Source organism: Hippocampus guttulatus, chromosome 4, assembly GCF_054856545.1.
Source record: "Hippocampus guttulatus isolate MCC_2025c chromosome 4, RoL_Hgut_1.0, whole genome shotgun sequence".
NCBI lineage: Eukaryota > Metazoa > Chordata > Actinopteri > Syngnathiformes > Syngnathidae > Hippocampus > Hippocampus guttulatus.
The window spans coordinates 9220751-9241352 of NC_141264.1; the positions used below are offsets into that span (position 1 = coordinate 9220751).

Genomic DNA, 20602 nt, shown 5'->3' on the forward strand with positions numbered 1-20602 from the left:
ACCGTGTTAAAAAAGCACAATCAGCGGACTACCCAAGATTTCTTCACAAAGATTTGAGGGCTAAAATACGAATACATATTTGTACCAGCAAGGCTCTTTCCATTTTCCATGCCGCTACTTCTCATTAGGGTCATATGTGAGCTGAAGCCTAGCTCAGCTGACTTTGGGCGAGAGGCAGCGCACACCCTGAAAAGATTGCCAGTCAATCACAAGACATATAGACATACTGTACAACCATCGTTCTTTTCATTTTAAATGAAAATATCTATAAAAATGAATACTTAAAAAAATAATAATAAATAATCAAACAAAAGGAATAAATTACATGTACCTGCTTAGGCACATTTGATCATTTACATGTTTAGAAAACGAGCTGGCAGAGGTATAAACTTATGTGGACCTATCCTTCAATTTTTATTTTATTACCAATTTATAAATAATATTTAAGAATATTCATATACCACTCTCTCATCATAGCATAATATATAAAATGATAAACTGTGTACCAATATGTAGCACGCATTTCTGTCACAATAAGCATATTTATACACTAATATGTAGCTATCCCTAATACTCTTAACATCCTCTGTACCAACAACTCTATTTATATATTATAGTTAACACACATATTATTGTCGCATTGCAGCAGCAGTTTTAGAAGGTTCCAACATGTATTTTGACAAACTATGCAGTGGAAGGCCTGCTACTTTATGGCCACTGATGAAAACACCTAACTCTTTGTGATGGCATTTATCCGGTGGACTGCATTTGATCTCAGCGTCAACAAAAGCTTGATTCCGAGAGGCTTCAAGCAGAAGATTATTATGTTAACCAACCTGAGGTCGGTTAACATAATAATAGTATTTGGTGCCAGGCTGAAATTTTGTAATGTTGCTTTAGTGTCACATGGTGAGCTATGGGCAAGAGAATGATAGGCTTAAAGTGCCAAGCCTAAGCTATTAAATGTTGATGGCCTCACATCTGTTCAACTGATACCTGAAATGACATAGAAAATGGAAGTGGATAGTAGTGACTTTTGGGACATACTGTATTACTAACAGTAACATTTTGTTTTTATTTTTGCTTTTGTACATTTCAGAGCCTTTTTTTCTTTTTTCTTCACTTTTAAAGGTGAATCAGTATTTCTACTTTCACTTGTGTTTTTTACGCCAATATCTGTATGATAAGTAAACACTAATTCAAGTAATTTTGCCACCTCTGAAATCACATCATTATACTGTTGCTTTCTGGGCAAATGGGAATCTTTTCTTTCTTTTTTTTTTTTTTTAAATCTGCCTCGGTTTTGAAAATATGTTACCTGGAGGGGATTAAGTGGGTGGAAATATGAGATAGAAATGTGATGAGTCTGTTTCAGAAAACTGCTGCTTTAATATGAAAGGATTAAAAAGTCACTGCACTCACACACATAACACAGGCACACACTCACACGACGCATGGTGCACTTGCTCCACTCCTCCCCGCTCCCTCCTCCGCACGACCCTCCCACCAACCCGGGACTGGAATCACGTGTCTCACAGCCAAGCTTCTCAACCAGCCAACACCGCCACAAATCAAACATACCCAGCACCGGTTTCCTTAGAGAGAGAGAGAAGGGGAGAAGAGCGAAAGAGAGGAAGATGAGAAGCAGTGAGGTGTTCACGCGCAGAGAGCCACTCCATCACCAGAGAGGGTTCAGTAGAGGACAAATCCAAAATGTCTCTGCATACAGGAGGCTTTTGATAAGCATCTGAGATGAGCGGCACACCGCTTCGGAGTCTCATTCTCAAGCAGTCCGACTGCCAGCCGCTGGGTCCGGGGGCGCACAGGCTTTCGGTCGCTCCAACTCAACCTCGGCTTGAATAGAAGCGGATCTTATTTAATTTTTTTTTGTTTTGTCTTCGCCATGAGGGTTGTGACATCCAACTTGTTCGCGCTGCTCTTGCTGAGCGCGTTCGCGGGCGTTTTCTACGTGTGGAGCTCACTGGAGGACCGCTTGGAGCGACACAAACGAGGCTTCACCGTGCCAGGCGCGGGGTCGTTCTACCCCAAACTCCCCGTGGATCTTTCATTGAAAACTTTCCGGACTCTGCTCGCTGTCCCGGCGGCGCACAGAACCCAACTCAAGGCTCACAACCTTAGTGAGTACCCAGCGGGAAGTCGCCATGACAACGTGAATGGGAATCAGCCGACTCCACAGGAAGGGTTTGTCAAGTTGGACCCCCCCGTGGAGGATGGCATATTTTGGAGCGCATGGCTGGAGGATTTACTCCCGGTGGGCTTTACGGCGAAACACGCCCATGCTTGGCGAGACAGGGCGAGGGCGGCGCGGGTCGTGAAGCTGGAGCCAGGATGCGGCAGGACATCCAATCAGCTCGCCACCTTTGCGGATGGCTCCAAAGCGTGCGTGCGCTACGGGATCAACGCGGATCAGGTGCAAGGTGAAACTTTGACCTATTACCTTGCTTGCTTACTGGGCATCACCAATGTGCCCCCACTAATACTGTCGCAGCTAAACAGCTACAATGAACAATGGGGGGCGGTGAGGACGCGCCTCGGCGGACTACAATGGAGCGACCACGCTGTGGTTTCTCTCACCGAGTGGGTCTCCAACCTAAGCGGGGTGGTCACGCCTGCTCCGCTACGCCAGGAGAGCAGCGGGCTGCACCCCGAGCTCCTAAACAAGAGCACGGCGGAGCTTGTGGATCTCATGCAGTGGAGCGACCTGATCATATTCGATTACATGACGGCCAACTTTGACCGGCTCGTGAGCAATCTGTTCAGCCTGCAGTGGGACGCGCGCGTCATGGAAAGAGACACGAACAATCTCCTGAAAACGCCGCGCGGGGATCTCGTTTTTATCGATAACGAAGCGGGGTTAGTGCACGGCTTCCGGGTGTTGAACATGTGGGAGCAATATCACCAGACGGTGTTGAGCTCCGTGTGCGTGTTCAGGAAGAGGACCGCGCAGCGCGTGGCCGAGCTCCACCAGCGCAGAGACTCAAGGATAAGGTTGCTACAGCTCTACAGAGACAGCGAGCCTTTGTCAGCCAAGCTGGGCTTCCTTTCAGACGAGCACGCCGCTGTCCTCCAGGACAGGATAGACAGAGTATACAAACACATTCTACATTGCAAAGAGAAGTACGGCCAGCTATGAGCAGCCACGATGGAGTCTGTGGCCCAAAGATGCAAATATGACAGCTTTGGCTCGAATATCCAAGTGAACTACCTACCTCTTATGGATAAAATGTGACGCCTACTTTATAACTATTTGTGCCAGCTTAATCCCTGCTGATTCATCTCACACCGTGAATCCCACTTGGTACAATTACTTGACTCGAACCACATGTAAAGATTATAATAGTGACTGCATGGGGTAACATATAACCCCTGTTTGGATTATTGCCGTATGGTCTTTAATCTAGATATGATAAACTCCCACGCCTTACTGTTTACAGTTCAATGTTTAATACTTTATTTCTGTGAACATATGGTCGATTTTCTAGAAAATCTTTTTGCACAGTTAGTTGCCGGACAGGCAGCGTGGCACCTGTATTTTTCTTTTTATTCAGCCTTAAATGTGTAGCATTTCAACTGTACATGGTGTAAATATTGCTGACCAACTTGTTTTGGCAAGTCAGAGGTCCGCTAATTGAATGTGCATTGTAACATTCCAAACTATCTTGTCCCTTTTCTCTTTTGAAATATACACTAATTTATGTTGAAACACTGTGTGTTGCTGAACAGTTACTATGGTGCGTCAAACATTTAGTAGCCTGCACAAGCCACTGTGCTGATCATTACAGTGCTTTCATTGTGTTGTATAAATGCGTGGTCCTGGCATGAATGTTCCCTCTCAGCCATCCTGCCAGCCAAAGGCACGCTACAACGGGAAACGCTAATCCTTTATAATCTTACCAGGAATTATGGAGGAGACAAGTGACATCATTTGATACGTTTGCAAAAGGATTTGCTATTTCTTAACTATGTTGAAATTTCTTCTCATCTGTCTTTCACCTGAATCAAGGGCTTCATTGAATGAATTTGTCTCTTCGGTTAAAGAGCAAAAAACATGCTACGCTGCTAGGCTAATTAATGCTCTTTCCCTCAGATGAGGGCTTTGTTTACTGTTTTTCAAAGGTTAAATTTGAACAGTGAAATGGATTCAAAGCACATGAGTGCCTGATGGTCAGTATTACTTCTTCAGGCTGTCGCTCCAACACTGCAAGGGTTTATTTGACCGTTTTAAAAAGGCTCATTCTTTATTAGTTCCCGAACAGATTGGACTTCTCTGATCTTCAAAGCGAAAACCAACTATGCATGTTTAGAAAGTCATATTTTCAGCCTCCCTGCTATTCTGCAGCTGGTTTCTTTTACTACTTCTGTATGTTCAGCCAACTCCAGGGCGCATCACTATTTGTAGAGTTCGTGGTATGAGAGGTTTTGCGTATGTTATTCGAACAGTGATTCATCCGCCGTTTCTATGTTTGGAGCACGTGCAAATGATTTGCGGTCTTGCCTGGTGGGTCACAATGGCAGCGACGCAGTGTACAGGGTTAAGCAGGTAATAACATTTTCACCCGGCGAAACCAACTGCTTAGTAGATCAATATGTGCACTAACTCTCGGGAAAAGGAGGTCACGATAACGAGTTGGGCGCTGGTTCTACGGTTAATATGTTGACTTGAGTTTCACTGGAGTGGGGGTGGTGGGTTGTTACGTGGATTGTGCGTACAGCTGGGCACCATCTAAGCATGCTTGTTCATGCTGAACCCTGCAAAGAGATTTATGATGGGTTGCAGACACCAGGGATTAAACACAATGATTAACTGTGGTCTGCACGTGGAAACCAGACTCACAACCCTCCTGCTTTTTCTGCCTTTCATGATTCGCCTCACATCTTGACCTTTGAGGTTCACATCTTTTGTTCACTGTTCACTTATTTGGTAGTGAAATCAACTAATGTTCTAAATTTTTTGAATGATTCAAAAAATGTTCACTTTGTAAATCACATCTAGCCTTAACTTTTTATGCATGGCTCACACTTTCGCCTTGGCTTGTTTTGGTTAGCATTGCAAAGTTTTTCAAGTCCACCCCCAATTTATCCTCTTCCACAGGCAACAAAATCCTGTGACACTGTAATGAATTAAACTTTTCCTATAGCTCATGGCACTAAAGCAGTATGTGGTACTTAATTACAGCCTAAGAAATGCCAGTGCGCTGTGGTTCTGTTCACATGTGGTACTTGTTTGTGTTTGTGTGTGCGTGTGCGTGTGAGTGTGTGTGTGTGTGTGTGTGTGTACAAAGAGCCACCGGCTCCCACGGTCATGCAGCCTGAGCTGCATGCCCCAGCACAGATCTGCAGGTACTTCAGCTGATCTTCCTCTTTTTGTGCACATAGCAAACATTCCAGAGGAGCAGAGGGAGGATCATCTCCATGGACACGCACACACACACACGCAGCGAGTTCTCCAACAGGAAAATGAAACAGGAACCGGCTGTGTACACAGACTGTCTTTCATGTTGAAGGCTTGAACTCTGATCACTTTTTCTCTTCCTTTTTATAACTCCCACCAGAATGTGACAATTGATTTGGCTAATAATTTTAATAGCACAACATTTTTTACATGAATTAAAAACCAGTCTAACAATATTTTAGGCATAAATAAACAAAAAGCTAAATGAATGTGTAGGTGTTTTGCCATTAAATAAGTGACTAACTCAGGCTCGCTCCCCCTCGCCATGTGTGAGTTGATAGACATAACTGACATTCTTTCAAGGCTACATAGTGCAGGGGACTTCCTGCGCATGGCTGAATGATTTCATTATAAAACACCGCACATAGGGGGAGAGTCACTTAGTCACAGCTGAGTGGATACCGTTCATAAAGGGTCAATCGTGGGGGGCTGGGGCAAGGACTAGAGGGGCTTTCGCATTGTGGGCCGGACATTCAGGGACTGGTGTGCTGGGAGAGCTGGCACAAAGCATGACTGTGTTCAAACCAGGGGTACAAACATAAGGTCAGGGCCTTTGGGTTTGTTCCTCAAGAAAGACAAAAGTTGTAGTCAGGCAACAGAGCAACACATTTCTCAGCTGAAAAAAAAAAACTAAACAAAGAACGATGTCTGAATTACAAATAGTTGCCTCAAGTCTCGTGTTGTTTTATAACTACAGCCATTTCTGGTCAACATTTCATTCCATCTTGCAAGTTTAAGACGGAGCTTGGAGCAGGAAACACTGTTGTATTCATCTAATGTAAGTGCAGTTTTATAGTTTTGTATTTTGCGGAGGTCACGGAGCAAAATGAAAATGAGACAAGAATGCTGTGTGTAAGGGCAAGAACTAAAGACAGCTGTTGTCCAATCTTTCACTGGTGCCATGCCTGCAGATTAAGGAAAACCTGACTCCCTACTTACCGATCATTCTTCCTTATACCATTTTTTTTGCATCAATGTGTTATATCCTAGTTTAATAATTCATCAAAACTACTTTTTACACTGATGTAGATTTCACAAAGAGCAAAAACAATTACGATATTTCCACTCATTATAATGTATCTTGCAGTCTGTATAAATCAGCAAAAATACATGTCCTGGTAATCACAAAAAGATGTGTCATAACCTCATTTGAGAATCCCCCCCGCCCCCCCCCCCCAATACGATTTAGTTCATGGTCGACTTTGCACAAAAATAAATCCAGATTAATTTCAACACACAATTCCATCCTACTTTGTATTTGTTATGCTTCATCATTCAAGGCCTGTCTCCAAAATGTCCTGCAGAAAGTTGCCATTTTTATTTAATTGGATGTAAACATTAACACTCCTTCACATAGAGAAAATAGTGTAACAAAATCCATTTTTACATAGAGTAGATGCCCTGATGTGAAGAATTCAATAAGGAATACTCTGGATTTATTTCCACGAGCACAAGCGCACAATCACTGAGTATGCAAACATCCTTTCAATGGGCACTTCAAGAAGATGAGTTCTGCTCTAAACGAGACATGCATTATTGTCACCTTTTAAAACAGTTTCCAGGTCTCTTTGTGGAAGGTCTCTGATGTTCTTGGCTCTAAATAAACAAAGGATAAATAACTACAGCATACTTGATGTGCTCTTTTAACACAGTTTTTGAAATTATATGGTGGTGGAGGCGATGAGGGCTACTTTGGTGACAGTGCAGCGTACATCTTATGCTATCATGACCAGTTTACTACTTGTTATAAAGGAGCCCGGAGTCTAAAGAGATAAGTGCGCCCCCAAAAAGGCAAATATTTATTTTCAACTCATCGAGGCAAGGCTTAATCACCAAGCTTTATTTGTCGATCAGTATCCGGATCTGTGCGTGTGGCAAATGCTCCGAGCACATCACCAAATACAAATATCCCCCAGCTCCACATCAACAGTTTTGCTAAACAGTGGCGTATATGCTGGTTATGAGAAGCTCATTCTAATGATAATGTCATACTTGACTTAATTAGGGCTAACGCTGCAGGTCATCTGGCCTTTTGACTTTGACATGATTGGTCTTCAGTTGAGTCCTCAAAATAGCGGAACTTTGCCTAGTCTCTCTGCCCAAAACCTAGTGTGAGGGCAGCATTGTCTAAATTAGGCCAGGAGTCACCAACAATTTTTAAAGTGAGCGCTACTTCATGGCTATTGATTAGTGCGAAGGGCTACTAATTCGATACATAATTCTGAAACAACAAATTAGCTCAAATTACCTTTAACCTCCTGTCAGGTTAAGATCAGGGGATGTCGTTAGTATTTGTCCACTATGGGTTTGTTAAGCCCTTTGAGACGTTATACAATACAATGAATACATCTCTATTTAACAGCTGTCGCTGTAGCTGTAGCAATTCTATAAATTCCTTTGACTTGACTTAATACGACATGTTATTGTTAACACTGCATTAATATTCATCTTTGTGAAGACACTGATCGCATTAATGATTTCTCACGATAATGAGGAAACCGAAAAATATCAAATGGAACACCATTTTCATAAATCTCTGCTCGTATTCACATTTTAAAATGACCACTTCTTAAACATCCCTAGAAAATCACAATGTCCTGTTACTGGTGAGCAGTTTTTAGAACAGCCCAGTGGGCTACTCTTGTGGTCCTTGCAGGCCATCTGCATCTGCATTTTTTTTGGTTAACTTTTCTTTTGATAGCGGCGCGGACACCCGCAGCAGCTCCTCTTCTTTTATGTTGAGAGTGAAGAAATTTCATCTGTGCTGTATGTTACACATACAGTACATTTGACAATAAAGTTGTATCCAATCCAATCCAATGTGGTGCCGGTGGGCACCACATTGATGACCCCTGAATTTGGCACAAGTTACATTGCAATACGGTAAAATTTTAAATGTCTCTCTCACAGACACGTTTTTTCAATATCCATATTTTCTTGTAATTTCAAACTTGGTGGATGAAAGAACTACCAGTATTTGCATTGAAGAGCAATTTAATTTAAAAGTAAATTCCCACGAACACACACAACCAGTGACACATACTACTATCAACACCAAAAAAGCAGAAAGTTGCCAGAAAATACTATTGCTTTTTCTTGTTGTTGTTGATGTTGTTTAGCATGTGTTTGTTTTATTCACAGAAGGTGTTTATTAGTTAGAATACTTTTTGTAGCCGCCATTTTTACTCTTCATGACATTTGATTGACATGCTTAGGTTTTGAAATTTCCATATTGTGCTGCCTTGCTACAGCAAGGATGCCACTTTCTAGAGCATGCTCATTTGCATTAGGTTCATCTCCATGTAAATGAGAATTAGTGTGCTTATGGAAATGACTCTTGAGTTTTCTTTTTCACTCCTTTTCACAAACACATTTCACTGCAGAATTTGTGTAAAGACCTGCACCTGCCCATATCGGAACCAGCACCATGCAGCGATTTCTGAGCAAACATCAATGCTGAAGAGCACAGGTGTCAAACTCAAAGCCTGGGGCTCAGATCCGGCTCGCCGCATCATTTCATGTGGCCCGCGATTAACCTCATGCTTCTTGCTAAAATACCAAATTTGCAAAATGTTGATATATTGCAAGCATTTTTTGTTGCCAATCCCCCTTTTAAAATATATGTAATAAGACAATAAGAATAGCACAATTTTTACTGGCCTCTAATTACAGAACCAGTAATTCATCAAATTATTTTGCAACACAATACATTTATTGTGCATATTGCTGGCTCATTTGTCACAATATGGAGAATTTCAAAAAAAAAATTCACATATCTATATTGTTGGTCAGTCCACACGTGTGAGTGCTGTATTTACAAATTATTGCCCGATGACCCATGTGCCCTTTTTGTCTCCACCTGTTCTCGCCATCCGGGTCCCTTGTGTTGAACCAATCAGCTCCCTCAAGGTGTTTCTCGTCTCGTCACTTTGCTTGTATTTAGTTCCCAGAGGTCTGCCAGTCTTGTTTGGAACATTTGTGTGTTTGTGTGCCCCGGTCATGTTTTGTTTCTGTCATAGTTTTTTGTTACTTTAGTTTCCTGTGGTTTTCGGGACTTTGTTTGTATGCTTCTTTTAGTTTTTACAGTGTACTCCTGCAAGTGTTTTTGTTATTGTATTTTGCTCAGTCCACCTTGCTCCTCCTGCCTCCCTGCTTTTTGGGGTCCTCCACCTACCATTATGCAAAACATGACAGAAATGAAAATATGGAAAATGTCATTATTATAAAGTGCTATTATCTAGATAATGTACATAATTATAAAATGAATTATAATGATTTCAGATTTTGAATTGTTTACTCACGTACTTTGTAAAAAAAATAAAGAAATAAATCTGTCATAGGCCCTAAATTTGAATTGGACTCTAAGCCTTGCAGCGTAAATTGGCGTTAAAGTGCTTGTTTGACAGAGTTTATGGCTTTTGTGATTTGCTCAGTTTGCTGTGACAAAGTCATACAGGCTTTGTGCCAGACATGCCTGAAGTGCCGGCAAAATCAATATATAGAAGGGCAAGAGGACGTGTGATGACAAAATTCTTCGAGCCTGCTGAAAAAGCATATTCTTCCGGGCTGACTTGATCCCTTGCCGCGTCTCTTGCTCTGCTGGTTTCAGGGTGTAACCTATCCAAGGTAGTGCTCTTGAATTATAGTATCCACTGACAGTGCAGGAACGCTGTAATTTGGTCATTTGCATGTAAATTGTGTGTTTGTGACACCATCACAGTCTGTTGTGCTGCACAAGCAGTGCGGCTTTCCATGCTCTACAATGTTGGACTTTCACACGAGAATGACTAAAGCTGTGGGAAGATGTCAGAAGAGCCAATCACTTAAGTAGATAGTTGACAAAGAGTAAAGAGAGAAGCGGAGGGCAGTCAACCATGCAGTGATGAGGACAGGCAGGAATGGTAGCTATTTAGGGTTGGACCCAGGTGGTAGCATCTTTCCCTCAATATCAGTGGGATAATGCAAAAGCTCGCCTCAGGCAAACGAGCGGGGGTTTATGGCTGACTCCGTAGTTTCATTGTCATTGGAATAAGATTTGACATGCCTTGCTGATGGTGAGAGGCCACAAAAGACTGGGGGCAATCTGTCATAATAGTGGCACGATAATCCAAATATAGCTTAATGAAGATGATGTAAATTGATGAATATTCAGCTTTGGCTTGAGTGCAAAAACAGACCATAAACCAGAGTTGCTGTAGCCTGCAAGTCTGGGAAGGAAAACAACAGAAACACTTTGTTTGTAAAGGTCAACAAGTTGGCCAAAAAATCCTGGTCGTTCTGAAGTGATTCATTACCTTAGTAAGTATCAGGGTTAAAATGCCCCATTTTGAGTCGGAGAAAATAAAACATTGGGTGTTGTCTCTGTCACCATCCTAAAGCTTTTAAGACGACTTTTTTTTAAGCTCTGCATCGTTTCTGTGGTATCCCAGGCAACTCCAACTCTCACTCCTCCTCACCACTTTTGGCACAACATGAAATAAAGTGGTGACAGCAAAGTACCAAAGTCAAAACTTCAAAGCATCTCCACAGAGCAATAATCAACTTTTCAAAAGCTGAATCTTGTTCTTTTACGCACTCTGTGGCGATTTGCAGGATCTCACTTTCATCATTATATCTCTGACCCAATAAAAATACTGTAAATGTGGAACAACCATCACACAGGCATCACACATATATTCAGGAATATGCAGGGATTTATTGACATGTTTAGATACAAATGATATGAATTACTTTTTTGTGTGTTTGTGTTTTGCTTTGACTTGAGAGCAAAAAGCGAGATACAAGTGCCGTATGGTGGCAGTGAACTCAATTCAACTCACTTCAAAACAAGATGCAGTTATGCTGATAGTGCACAATTCTCCATTTGACATTCACTGTCAACCTAAACATAAAACAAAGAGAATTACATGTTGTGTGTTTAATCGAAACACATTCACTTTGCCTTACAAAAGCCCACTTTGCTTAATGCTAAGAAATAACGCAAGACATCAAATATGGGTTAATCGATACTATCTACAGTATGTGGCAGTGTCATAATGCTTTCAAGGTGTGGTTGACAGTTTTCAAGTTGCTAGCAAGATTTATATGTAGCCTCATCGTTCATTTATGTGTGACAAGATGACTTCAGATAGATGTTTTTTGAGTTACGCATGTGATCACGGAATAAATGAAAGTGGTATCTCAAGGCACCAATGTATGTTCAAAAGTATTGGGTTATCATGAGTTTTGTTTTAATGACCATTCATTTTAACCAGTCAAGGAAAATAGTAAGGAACAGACACACCATGAATGGGATTTGGCGAAAAAAAAAGAAAAAAAAAAGAAGTAAAGCCAATTTCCATGACATTTTTTAAAGTGCTTACATTTTAGTGAGATTCTCGTTACAGCTGCAGATAAAGGATTGAAGTACAGTATCAGTCCAGGCCAACTAAGCAGCATATACTGTATTGTTCCATATTTTTTGTCTTTTTTTCTTATTGTTTACTGAGTTGCTCATAGCTGAATTTGTACCGGTCCTAATTTCGAATTAGGCACTTTGACCCGCATTGCATACCAATTCCTCACCACACAAAAATTTGATTGGACCAGCTAAATGTTCAGTTGGCCTCACCAAGAGTGATTCTTCTTGTCCCGCAGCATTGGCAAATCTGCAGAGCACTGGCTAATTCTCCTGCAAAGGTCAAAGCGGTGGTGGTTTGAGACACACTTGGTGCTTTGTGAAGCCTTTTTCCATATACAATACTGTAGTCTTCTGACTTCCCCCACTTGCCGAGTGAAGCACATACCGGTACTTGTTGTCACACGCTTTACTGACTTGTCTCAAAAAGGAAGTCAGCCAGACTCTCTCCCAGGCAGACCCAGCTATTATGACACACCTGTAGGGCAAGTCTAGCGTTTTACCACAACCTAGCACTACCTTAAACAAAAGAAAACCAGGATGTACAGTGACGCATTTCCTAACCTCAATCGTTGCGGCAACTGTTTAGCCTCCCAGTACATACAGACCAAATTTGGATCCATTCAACAAGTGAGTATTCAACAAGGTAACACGGTGTCCTTTCCAGCTTTTAATTTCCTTATATATATGGTCACATCTGTTCGTCCTCTGTAAATATTTCCTGTGCACTGTGCAAACATTCATTGGCTGGAGGTAGGGGCTAAACCTTCCGGTAAGATCCAAAGAAACAAAATCAGTTTTATTGGAAGACAAATGTATCGATTTGAACATTTCCAAAGATGCCCTTGTAATGTACCAGTTTCTTCAACAAAGGCAATCATCTCTCTTTCCTGCTGTCCTTTATTCCAGCTCTTTTTTTTTTATTTGAAACCGCCTCATGTCATATCATCTATCTTTAAAAGAGGAGAAGAAAGTTTTATTGAACACCTGGGGTATGAAATATGTCACTCTAAATGGCAAAATTCATCGCCATCCAGTGGGAAATGAAAAATTACATTTACTGACTGTGTGTGTGTGTGTGTGTGTGTGTCTTTTGGAGGGCAATGCTGAGAAAGCATAGCATGTTAAAAAATAACTGATGGGCACGTCGCTTTTCATTTAGCAGCATTGGGCTTGTCATCTGCATGGCTTTATTCCAGACATTTTCATCAGGAAATGTTGTGAGTGTGGAATGCCTTTTGATATGTAAATGGTTGGGATACAACATTATTACATCTAGTAACTAAACAAATTAGTTGCTGGCAAATACTTTTTACTTCTTGAATTTGAATTGTTCAATTTAGACGTGGTTCCAAATTTCTAGGAGGAGCAAGGGGAATGTCCTTTTTCCCCAGCATGACTGTGATCCAGGAAGACATGCTTCAATTCATTTGGTGTTTGTTGGGTTTCTTTTCTTTCTTTAAGTTCAATTTAGCAAACAGCTCAACAAAACAGCTGTTTGCTGAGCGCCGTGCTAGTTTCTTGGAAGTAAAAGTGTGGGGGAAAAAAACAGGCAAAGAATAAGGTAAGGAAGAGAGGACAAATGTTGCAGAATAAGAATACAGAAAATGACAGAAAAACAACAAGGCCAAATAACTACCAGAATATGTCCATAGTAACTCCAGCAAATTATATGCATCCAAAATAAACAAACGAAAGGGCTATTTTTTAAGTGTCCTAAAGTGCCATGCCTTTAGGACATGCCAAAAAATAAAAATAGCAACAATAATATTAATAATAATTAAATGATGTGGAAAACAACTGTAAATAGCACTGCGATTTATCCATTTTGTATTTATATTGCACTTAATTGAACGGTGTTTGTTTGTTTTTTCTTCTTTCTTCTTTCTGCCTACATTCTTGCTGCTGGAGGCTGTAAATTTCCCCAGTGTGGGACAAATAAAGGATATCTTATCTTATCTTATCTTATCTTGTTGAACCAAACCAAGGAACATGGAATCAAGGAAGGCGACAAAATATCAGATGGCCTCCTCAAACTGCGTCGTGCTTCAGTATAAGAGGATTGTTTGCCTCGCCATTTTTTCCAGAGTGCTGTTGGGTCTTTAATGCATAGGGTTGTGGTCTAATGTTACCTCCATATGAGAACCTCTGACATAAAGTGTGGTGTGATTTGACGTCACATACAGTAGTAAGTATTGGGCCACGGTTAGATTTGTTGTTTTAGGAGTGCAACAATGACTATGGATGGCTGTGGACGAGCAAAATGAAAATTGCCATTGGTGGAAAAACGTTACTCTGCTTCTTGAACACTGTTGCGGGGCCCTTGAGCAAGGCATTGGACTGCAGAACGCCTTTTCAGATTTAGCATGTGCGCAGTGTGGCAGAATCTATGTTCAGTTTTAAAATTTGCTGAATATGCAGTCCTTTAATTGAACATTTTTCCTGGACTTTGTTTAACATTAACAGCTAATTGGTCTCTCAGCAGACTCGACAGACACATCATCAACACTATTAACTGTCTCTATGATGCTCGACACGTGACGTGGACAACATCCTGAAGGAAAACCAAGGCCTTGAATGTGTCCCTCTGGAACAGACAAAAAAAACTCATGTTGTGGCAACTATGTACAGACATGGAGAGGTGCTAAGGTGACTTTGGGCTTGCTGATCATGTTGTGTGAAACTGAAAGTCAAGCCGCACACTGACCCCAGCCATGTTGTGCTTTTACAACCCCCAACCTTTAAAAACAAACTCCCCTGCGGCGGGCATAGATTCTCTGCACTTTTTTCCCCATATGATGTTGCTACTTGGCAAGCAAGCATGTGTCACAAGACCTGTCTTGTAATCTGTGTATGTATTCCAATTTTAATTAGGAGTTCGAGGATAGTTAACCTATGACTAATCCATCTGGCTAGCTTCGTGTCAGCATGTTGCTTTTCATAGGTTTAAGGATGCCAAGCAACACCTCCCTTTTCACGAGTGCTGCACCCCTTTATGCATTCCAGGTGTTCCCATAATTCAGAGGGCCCCAAATACCAAAAGGATGGACATTCCTAAACTTCAGAGGCACACCAGCAGATGAGGGTGTAGATATATGGCCTGCTGATGTACAGGGCAAGGGGGAGTGCAGCATGGCTGAGAAGGAGCAAAGGGCCACTTCAAAGAACAGAAAGTGTTGCTTTTGTTCTCCCTGATGCTTCCTCTGAGGAATGTTCACAATTCTCACATGCTCGGTTCTTTTGACAACTGCAGTGTTCAATCACTGCTTTGCACACGTTCAATATAGGTTTCATTTTTTATCCAAAATGACAAGAGCATCAGGCAGCTCACACCGTGCCCCATTTAAAATGTGACTGTTCCTATAACAAACATAATTCTCAAAGACATGGTTTAGCTTTTCATTTCTCATTATTTCAAAGGTGACCCTTTGTGGATTGCATCCAGTTTTCTTTTATTGCACCTGGATACAATATCCCCCCCAACCCTCACTTTAAAATGCCACCTCCTTCTGATATAGCTGGTGACAGTGATTGTACAATCCAAGGTCAAATAGCAATGTCTATCTCGCTATATTTGTGTATGTGTGAGTAGATTTGCATTTGTGTGTGCGTGTAGATTTGCATTTGTGTGTGTGTGTGTGTGTGTGTGCGTGTGTGTGGATGGTGAGCGTAGCCCTCTGCGCTCAACTTGATCGTATTGTACTTCAACGGCTCTTGGTCTGTGACAGTGATAGTTGTGCAGAGGGCTGTCTTTTTTCTAAGGTCTTCCTCTTATTTTTGGAGTTGTATTGCTGCGACAAATATTTCAAATATTTCATGGAATTGTTCTTAACAATGCCAGCTAACACAAAAGCAAAGTAGATAGCACAAATATTATGGACACGGACACCTTGCTTGTTTTTCAGCTCTCTCAAGCATTTCTTTCTGCAAGTAAGACGTGGAACGAATACCAAAATAAACATGATAAGACTTCCATTTTCCTTTCCTTTTCCCATTGGTTGTCATCATGAAAGGAACAATCCTGTTCCAATTCTGGATGTTATTTCCAGGAACTAGTGTGATCCAAAAGGCACCGTTTGATCACTTTCACTACTCTCGCCTAGATTTAACCTGCCAATTTGGCCAGTCAGTGAAAAAAGCAAAAAGTGCATATTTTGTGGCACCTGCAAGATCTTTTATAATTACCGACAGTATATGCACTATTATACTCAATTCAACTCAACCCAATTGGATTTAGAGAGCACTTTAAAACAACCGCCGCTGTATACAAAGTGTTGTGCATGGAGCAAAAATAATTCATACACCAAACATTAAAATACTCAATTAATTAATTAATTAATTAAGCCAGTACGGCTGGGATAGGCTCCAGCACCCCCCGCGACCCTAGTGAGGATCAAGCGGTTCGGAAAATGGATGGATGGATGGATGGATTAAGCCAGTAGAAAGCACAAAATCAGCAAAAATACAAATCAAGTCTCATGCTGAGTCAAAAGCCAAAGAATAAAAATGACTTTCAAGATGAGTTTTAAAGAAGTCCTTGCCTAACATTCGGCGCGAGGTCATTCCAAACAGCAGGACCAGCAACAGAAAAGGCTCAATCCCGTCTGAGCCACTTTACTGTCTATTACTTGTAATATTTTATATTATATAGCACATGCATTCGATATATTGTTGGGAATCTCTTCATGGTGCATGGTGAAGCTAGAACTGTTGCTAGAACTGTTTTTGTTGATTCTTCTTTACTTTGTAATGTGTGTAGGCAGTCATTGTGAAGAGCTGCGAAAGTGCAAAAGCCCCGTTCTGGACCTGGGTGCTTGCCCTGCCTGACGTGACACAGAGAGGGTATAAATAGAAGCGGCCCACATATCATTGTGCCAGACAGAATGTGGCATCTGCTGTGCAAAGTGTCTGAGAACCTCCGAAGGCTTCTACATTTCTTTCCCCCTCCCCCCTCGCACCTTTTATTCTTCGCAGTGATCCCATTCCTCCCCCCCATTTGTCTCTTTTTGTTGTCCTCCTACTTCCTTTTCTCTCTCCATCGCATTCCATTCCTCAGCCTCCTTCTAATTGGCCCTTTGCCCTCCCCCTTCACACTCACTGCCACACATCTGTTGCCATGTGTTGAGTGTTGTGGAAGGGACCCAATTCTTTGTTGAGGCAACGAGATCTTATTTCAAAACATACATAACCGGAGAGGGAAGAAAGACGAATAGGAATGAACGGAAAGGAGCGAGAGGAGTTGAAAGGATGATATTGGGCTCTCCTCCAATCCTGATTTCATATTTACATTTGTTAACAAATGTTTCCTCAGGGAGTTACACGTGCATGCAAATACAACTTAATCTCTTGGGATTAAGCGGTCTATTTGTGAGGGAATTTTGAAAAGGATTGCCACTCTGTGAGAGATATAAGCAGTCATTGTGATTCTCTGCAGGTTATTCCTCAACCAAAGCCCATGCTAATGATTTCGCGATGCAATTCTCTGCTCTCGCCCATCCAGTGCAAAGTCAGGTTAACCTTTCTTTTCTTACTTTGTCTTGTAATACTTCACTCAGTGGCATGACCTATTGCATTCATACAGTACAGCGATACATAGGAATGGATCGGTTCCGGCGTCCTTCCATTTGCTATGTACATTGGTATCTTTTGTTTTCCCAGAAGCACACCACTTAATCTCATAATCTGCTTTCACTGTGACTAGTCTTGAATTCATTCAGAGGCAGGGGACAAAGAGTGGCAGATTGCAAGGCATGTACACGCTCACACACACAACACTTAGTCACGATGCCTGCCAAATTAATGAGCATTTTACCAGTCATTACATTTTTTTTTAATGATGCATCATTCCTTTGTTCTTCATCTACCCTTTCCTTTTCTTCCGATGCTTTTCATAACTCCCCCCCACCTGCTTTGACAGGTAGATTTCCATTAATGTTTGCTGACACAGCACTGTGCTCGCCCTCTGGCAGGCCAGTCATTGCTTTGCCAGTTGACAGTGGAGATTCACAGTAGGATAGAGCGTGAGAGGGAGGGGCTGCAAGAAGATGGCAGCCCGTCCAACTGTCAATCGGAGAAACGCTGCGGGTCCTCTTTTCATCCTTTTGTTTGCTTGCAGACTGCTTTGCCGGTTTTGAAGATGAAATTCTATCTCTATCCTTTCACTCCGTGCCTTTCCGACTTCCCCCTCCCAACCCTTTTGCTAAACCTGTTCTCTCCTTATTCCCCTTCAAAGCTATTCTGTTTTTCCTCTCTTTTTCATTTTCCCTCGTGTTCTCTCCTGCATGTGGTGATAGCAACAACACATAAGACAAAGATTCTCCTTTTTTGCCGGGTAAGGTTGCTCAAGTGAACATTGAGTAAATGTCACCCACCTTTAAATCTGTAATTACCTTAGTGATGGAGCCAAATGCATTTGCAGTCACTCATCTTCCTCCAGGTCCTTTCTCGCTGCGTGCTTAGGAGAGAAATAAGGCATATGCTGCCAACTTTTGACTGGCAGGTGCAGTGTTACCTTCAGTTCAACTGTTAGATTTCAGGCCATTGGATAAGATATGTTATCTTCAATGCTAAAATAAAGAGATTTATGATTTCAAAATCAAGCGTCATATAGACAAAAATTGATCTGCAACTATAGCAGACTGTCTCACGCTATTGTTCGATGGTGCATACACTTAACCCTGCAAAACCAGAACAACTACTAAGTACTGTAAAACTCACTGAAAATAAAACTTTTCATTGCAGATATCAACAAGTAAGATTCACATTTTAATGCAGTTACCATAATATCCATTAAAGGCAACCACAAGCCCATATATATCTTCACAAACTCGTCATTCGTCACTCAAGCCCGTTATTTCTCGATTACTTGCTGCTAATATATGGTTGATTGAGCTTGAAGGAGAGAATAAAATGATAATGTGTGAAACAGTCCCACAGACATGATGACATGAAAGTCATCGGTACATGCGATACCATGCATGGGTGTCCTGTCCTACAATAATTATCCACAAAATACACACAAAAAAGTACTGGTAGTTTACTTTTTGGATGCTCCTTTGTATTTGTATTGTACAGTTTATGTTTTGTAGCATCGTGTATGTGAATCATTTAAGCAATATAGATGATTCATATTTGATGTAATGTATTTTTTAGATGAGCGATTCCTTTTTACGTGGACATGATTTGGTCAAAAACACAATGGGGCCACTTCTGAGCCTAAAAAAACACTTTAAGAGAGCAAGAGAAGCAGGAAAGAAGCGGCTATCGAAAAAGAGCCAAAATTCCCATCGCTGCCTCGGTGAGATTGGTGTTTCTTATCAGGTTTGTAGATTCCAATAGAACACCTTTACATGGTTGGTCGCAATCGAGAGGGTCACTAGGACCTTGAGGATAGTGGCGACAAAGAAGATAACTTGCATTTGAACTCGTCATTTTTTCTTGATAAGGGAAAAGGTTAACATACACACTATTTTTTCTTCACACGTCTCAATCAGTTCATTTATATCTCCAAGTTAGTTGTCTGCAATCATGAGTATAATGAGTCGCAGGCAACGAAGCATGTGCCCCACAGGGGCTTCAGCGATTCAAAAGCGGCAGACTTGAGTTTTCATACTGTAATTGTTTCTCATCCACAGCAGTGCCAGGATACCGCACATCAGGGAGCGCAGAGGAATATTGACCACATTTAGGGGGCTGCTGAGAGGGATCACGAGGGAAACACTGAATGTCATTAGTGTAAAACACAGATGTCCTGCCTTGTGTCCTAAACCATCCATAATGGTGAGACACGAGTCCAGCTGTGGCAGAGTGTGCCTGACAGTTGAAAAGACCGAGATTGTGCTTCTTTTTTTTTTGCATACCGTACTTTGATTTTTTTCACTTTAACATGATTATAGTTTTGATCCTCTATAACGGGGTTCGGTTTGAATTTTGCTGTATACCGATCCCTCCATCCATCCAACCATTTTCTGTACCGCTTGTCTTCATTAGCATCGTGGGTGAGCTAGATCCTATGTCAGCTGACTTGGGCCGAGAGAAAAGGTACACTATGTCCTGGACACACATAGAACAAGTCTATTCTATGGCAGCCCCATAAATGTACTTTCTGTCTTGATGCCAAATACCACAGCACCCCATCTGGAGTCCATGCCTCAGTGGGCTCAAACTATCTTGGCACCAATAGGCTGACCTACACAATATTAGACAGGTGGTTATGATGATCCAGACCAGTAAATTCTACTTAAATTAGATTTTATTTCATCTTAAACCCTAAAGGACCAGAGATAAGATTCCCACTCCCATCTTTAATCACTTCCACTAATCATGTACGGTGATCCCCAGACACTCAATTTCTGCCTCTCTGAGAGAAGAGTCAACCATGAAAGCAACAGAAAACTGCTCGTTGTATATCACTGCCCTACAATTAGTGGTGTAAGAGAGTTACCCTGATCACAGAGTGGGTAGAAGAGGAAGTTAGGATCAAACAAGATACTGTAGGCAGGGATGGTGCAATCAACGCCAAGACACTGAAGAAGTACAGAACATGAAAAGGCTCTGACTTACAAGCGCAACTACAACAAATGAATACTAAATCCCTCATTTCTAATCCAAACATAAAAAAGAGGTCTTCTCAGCCTTAGCCATTTACTAAAGTATGAATGTATCGTTAATGAGACAACTTTCAAAATAGGTCTGGATGATCATCATGTACAATAATGAACATGTGAACCATG

General features: G+C 41.5%; 2 protein-coding genes across 2 annotated transcripts in view; both read left to right on the plus strand.

The window, feature by feature from the left end:
* Positions 1–1549: 1549 nt before the first annotated feature.
* Positions 1550–3724, plus strand: fjx1 (four-jointed box kinase 1). Its single transcript, XM_086110322.1, has one exon. The coding sequence runs from the start codon at positions 1904–1906 to the stop codon at positions 3152–3154; it is 1251 nt and encodes a 416-aa protein (XP_085966448.1). The 5' UTR covers positions 1550–1903; the 3' UTR covers positions 3155–3724.
* An 8687-nt stretch (positions 3725–12411) lies between these two features.
* trim44 (tripartite motif containing 44) overlaps positions 12412–20602 on the plus strand; it is a 64437-nt gene continuing 56246 nt past the window's right edge. The window contains exon 1 of the mRNA XM_086109830.1: positions 12412–12500. The gene's annotated coding sequence lies outside the window, so the exon portion shown is untranslated. The remainder of the gene's footprint in view (positions 12501–20602) is intronic.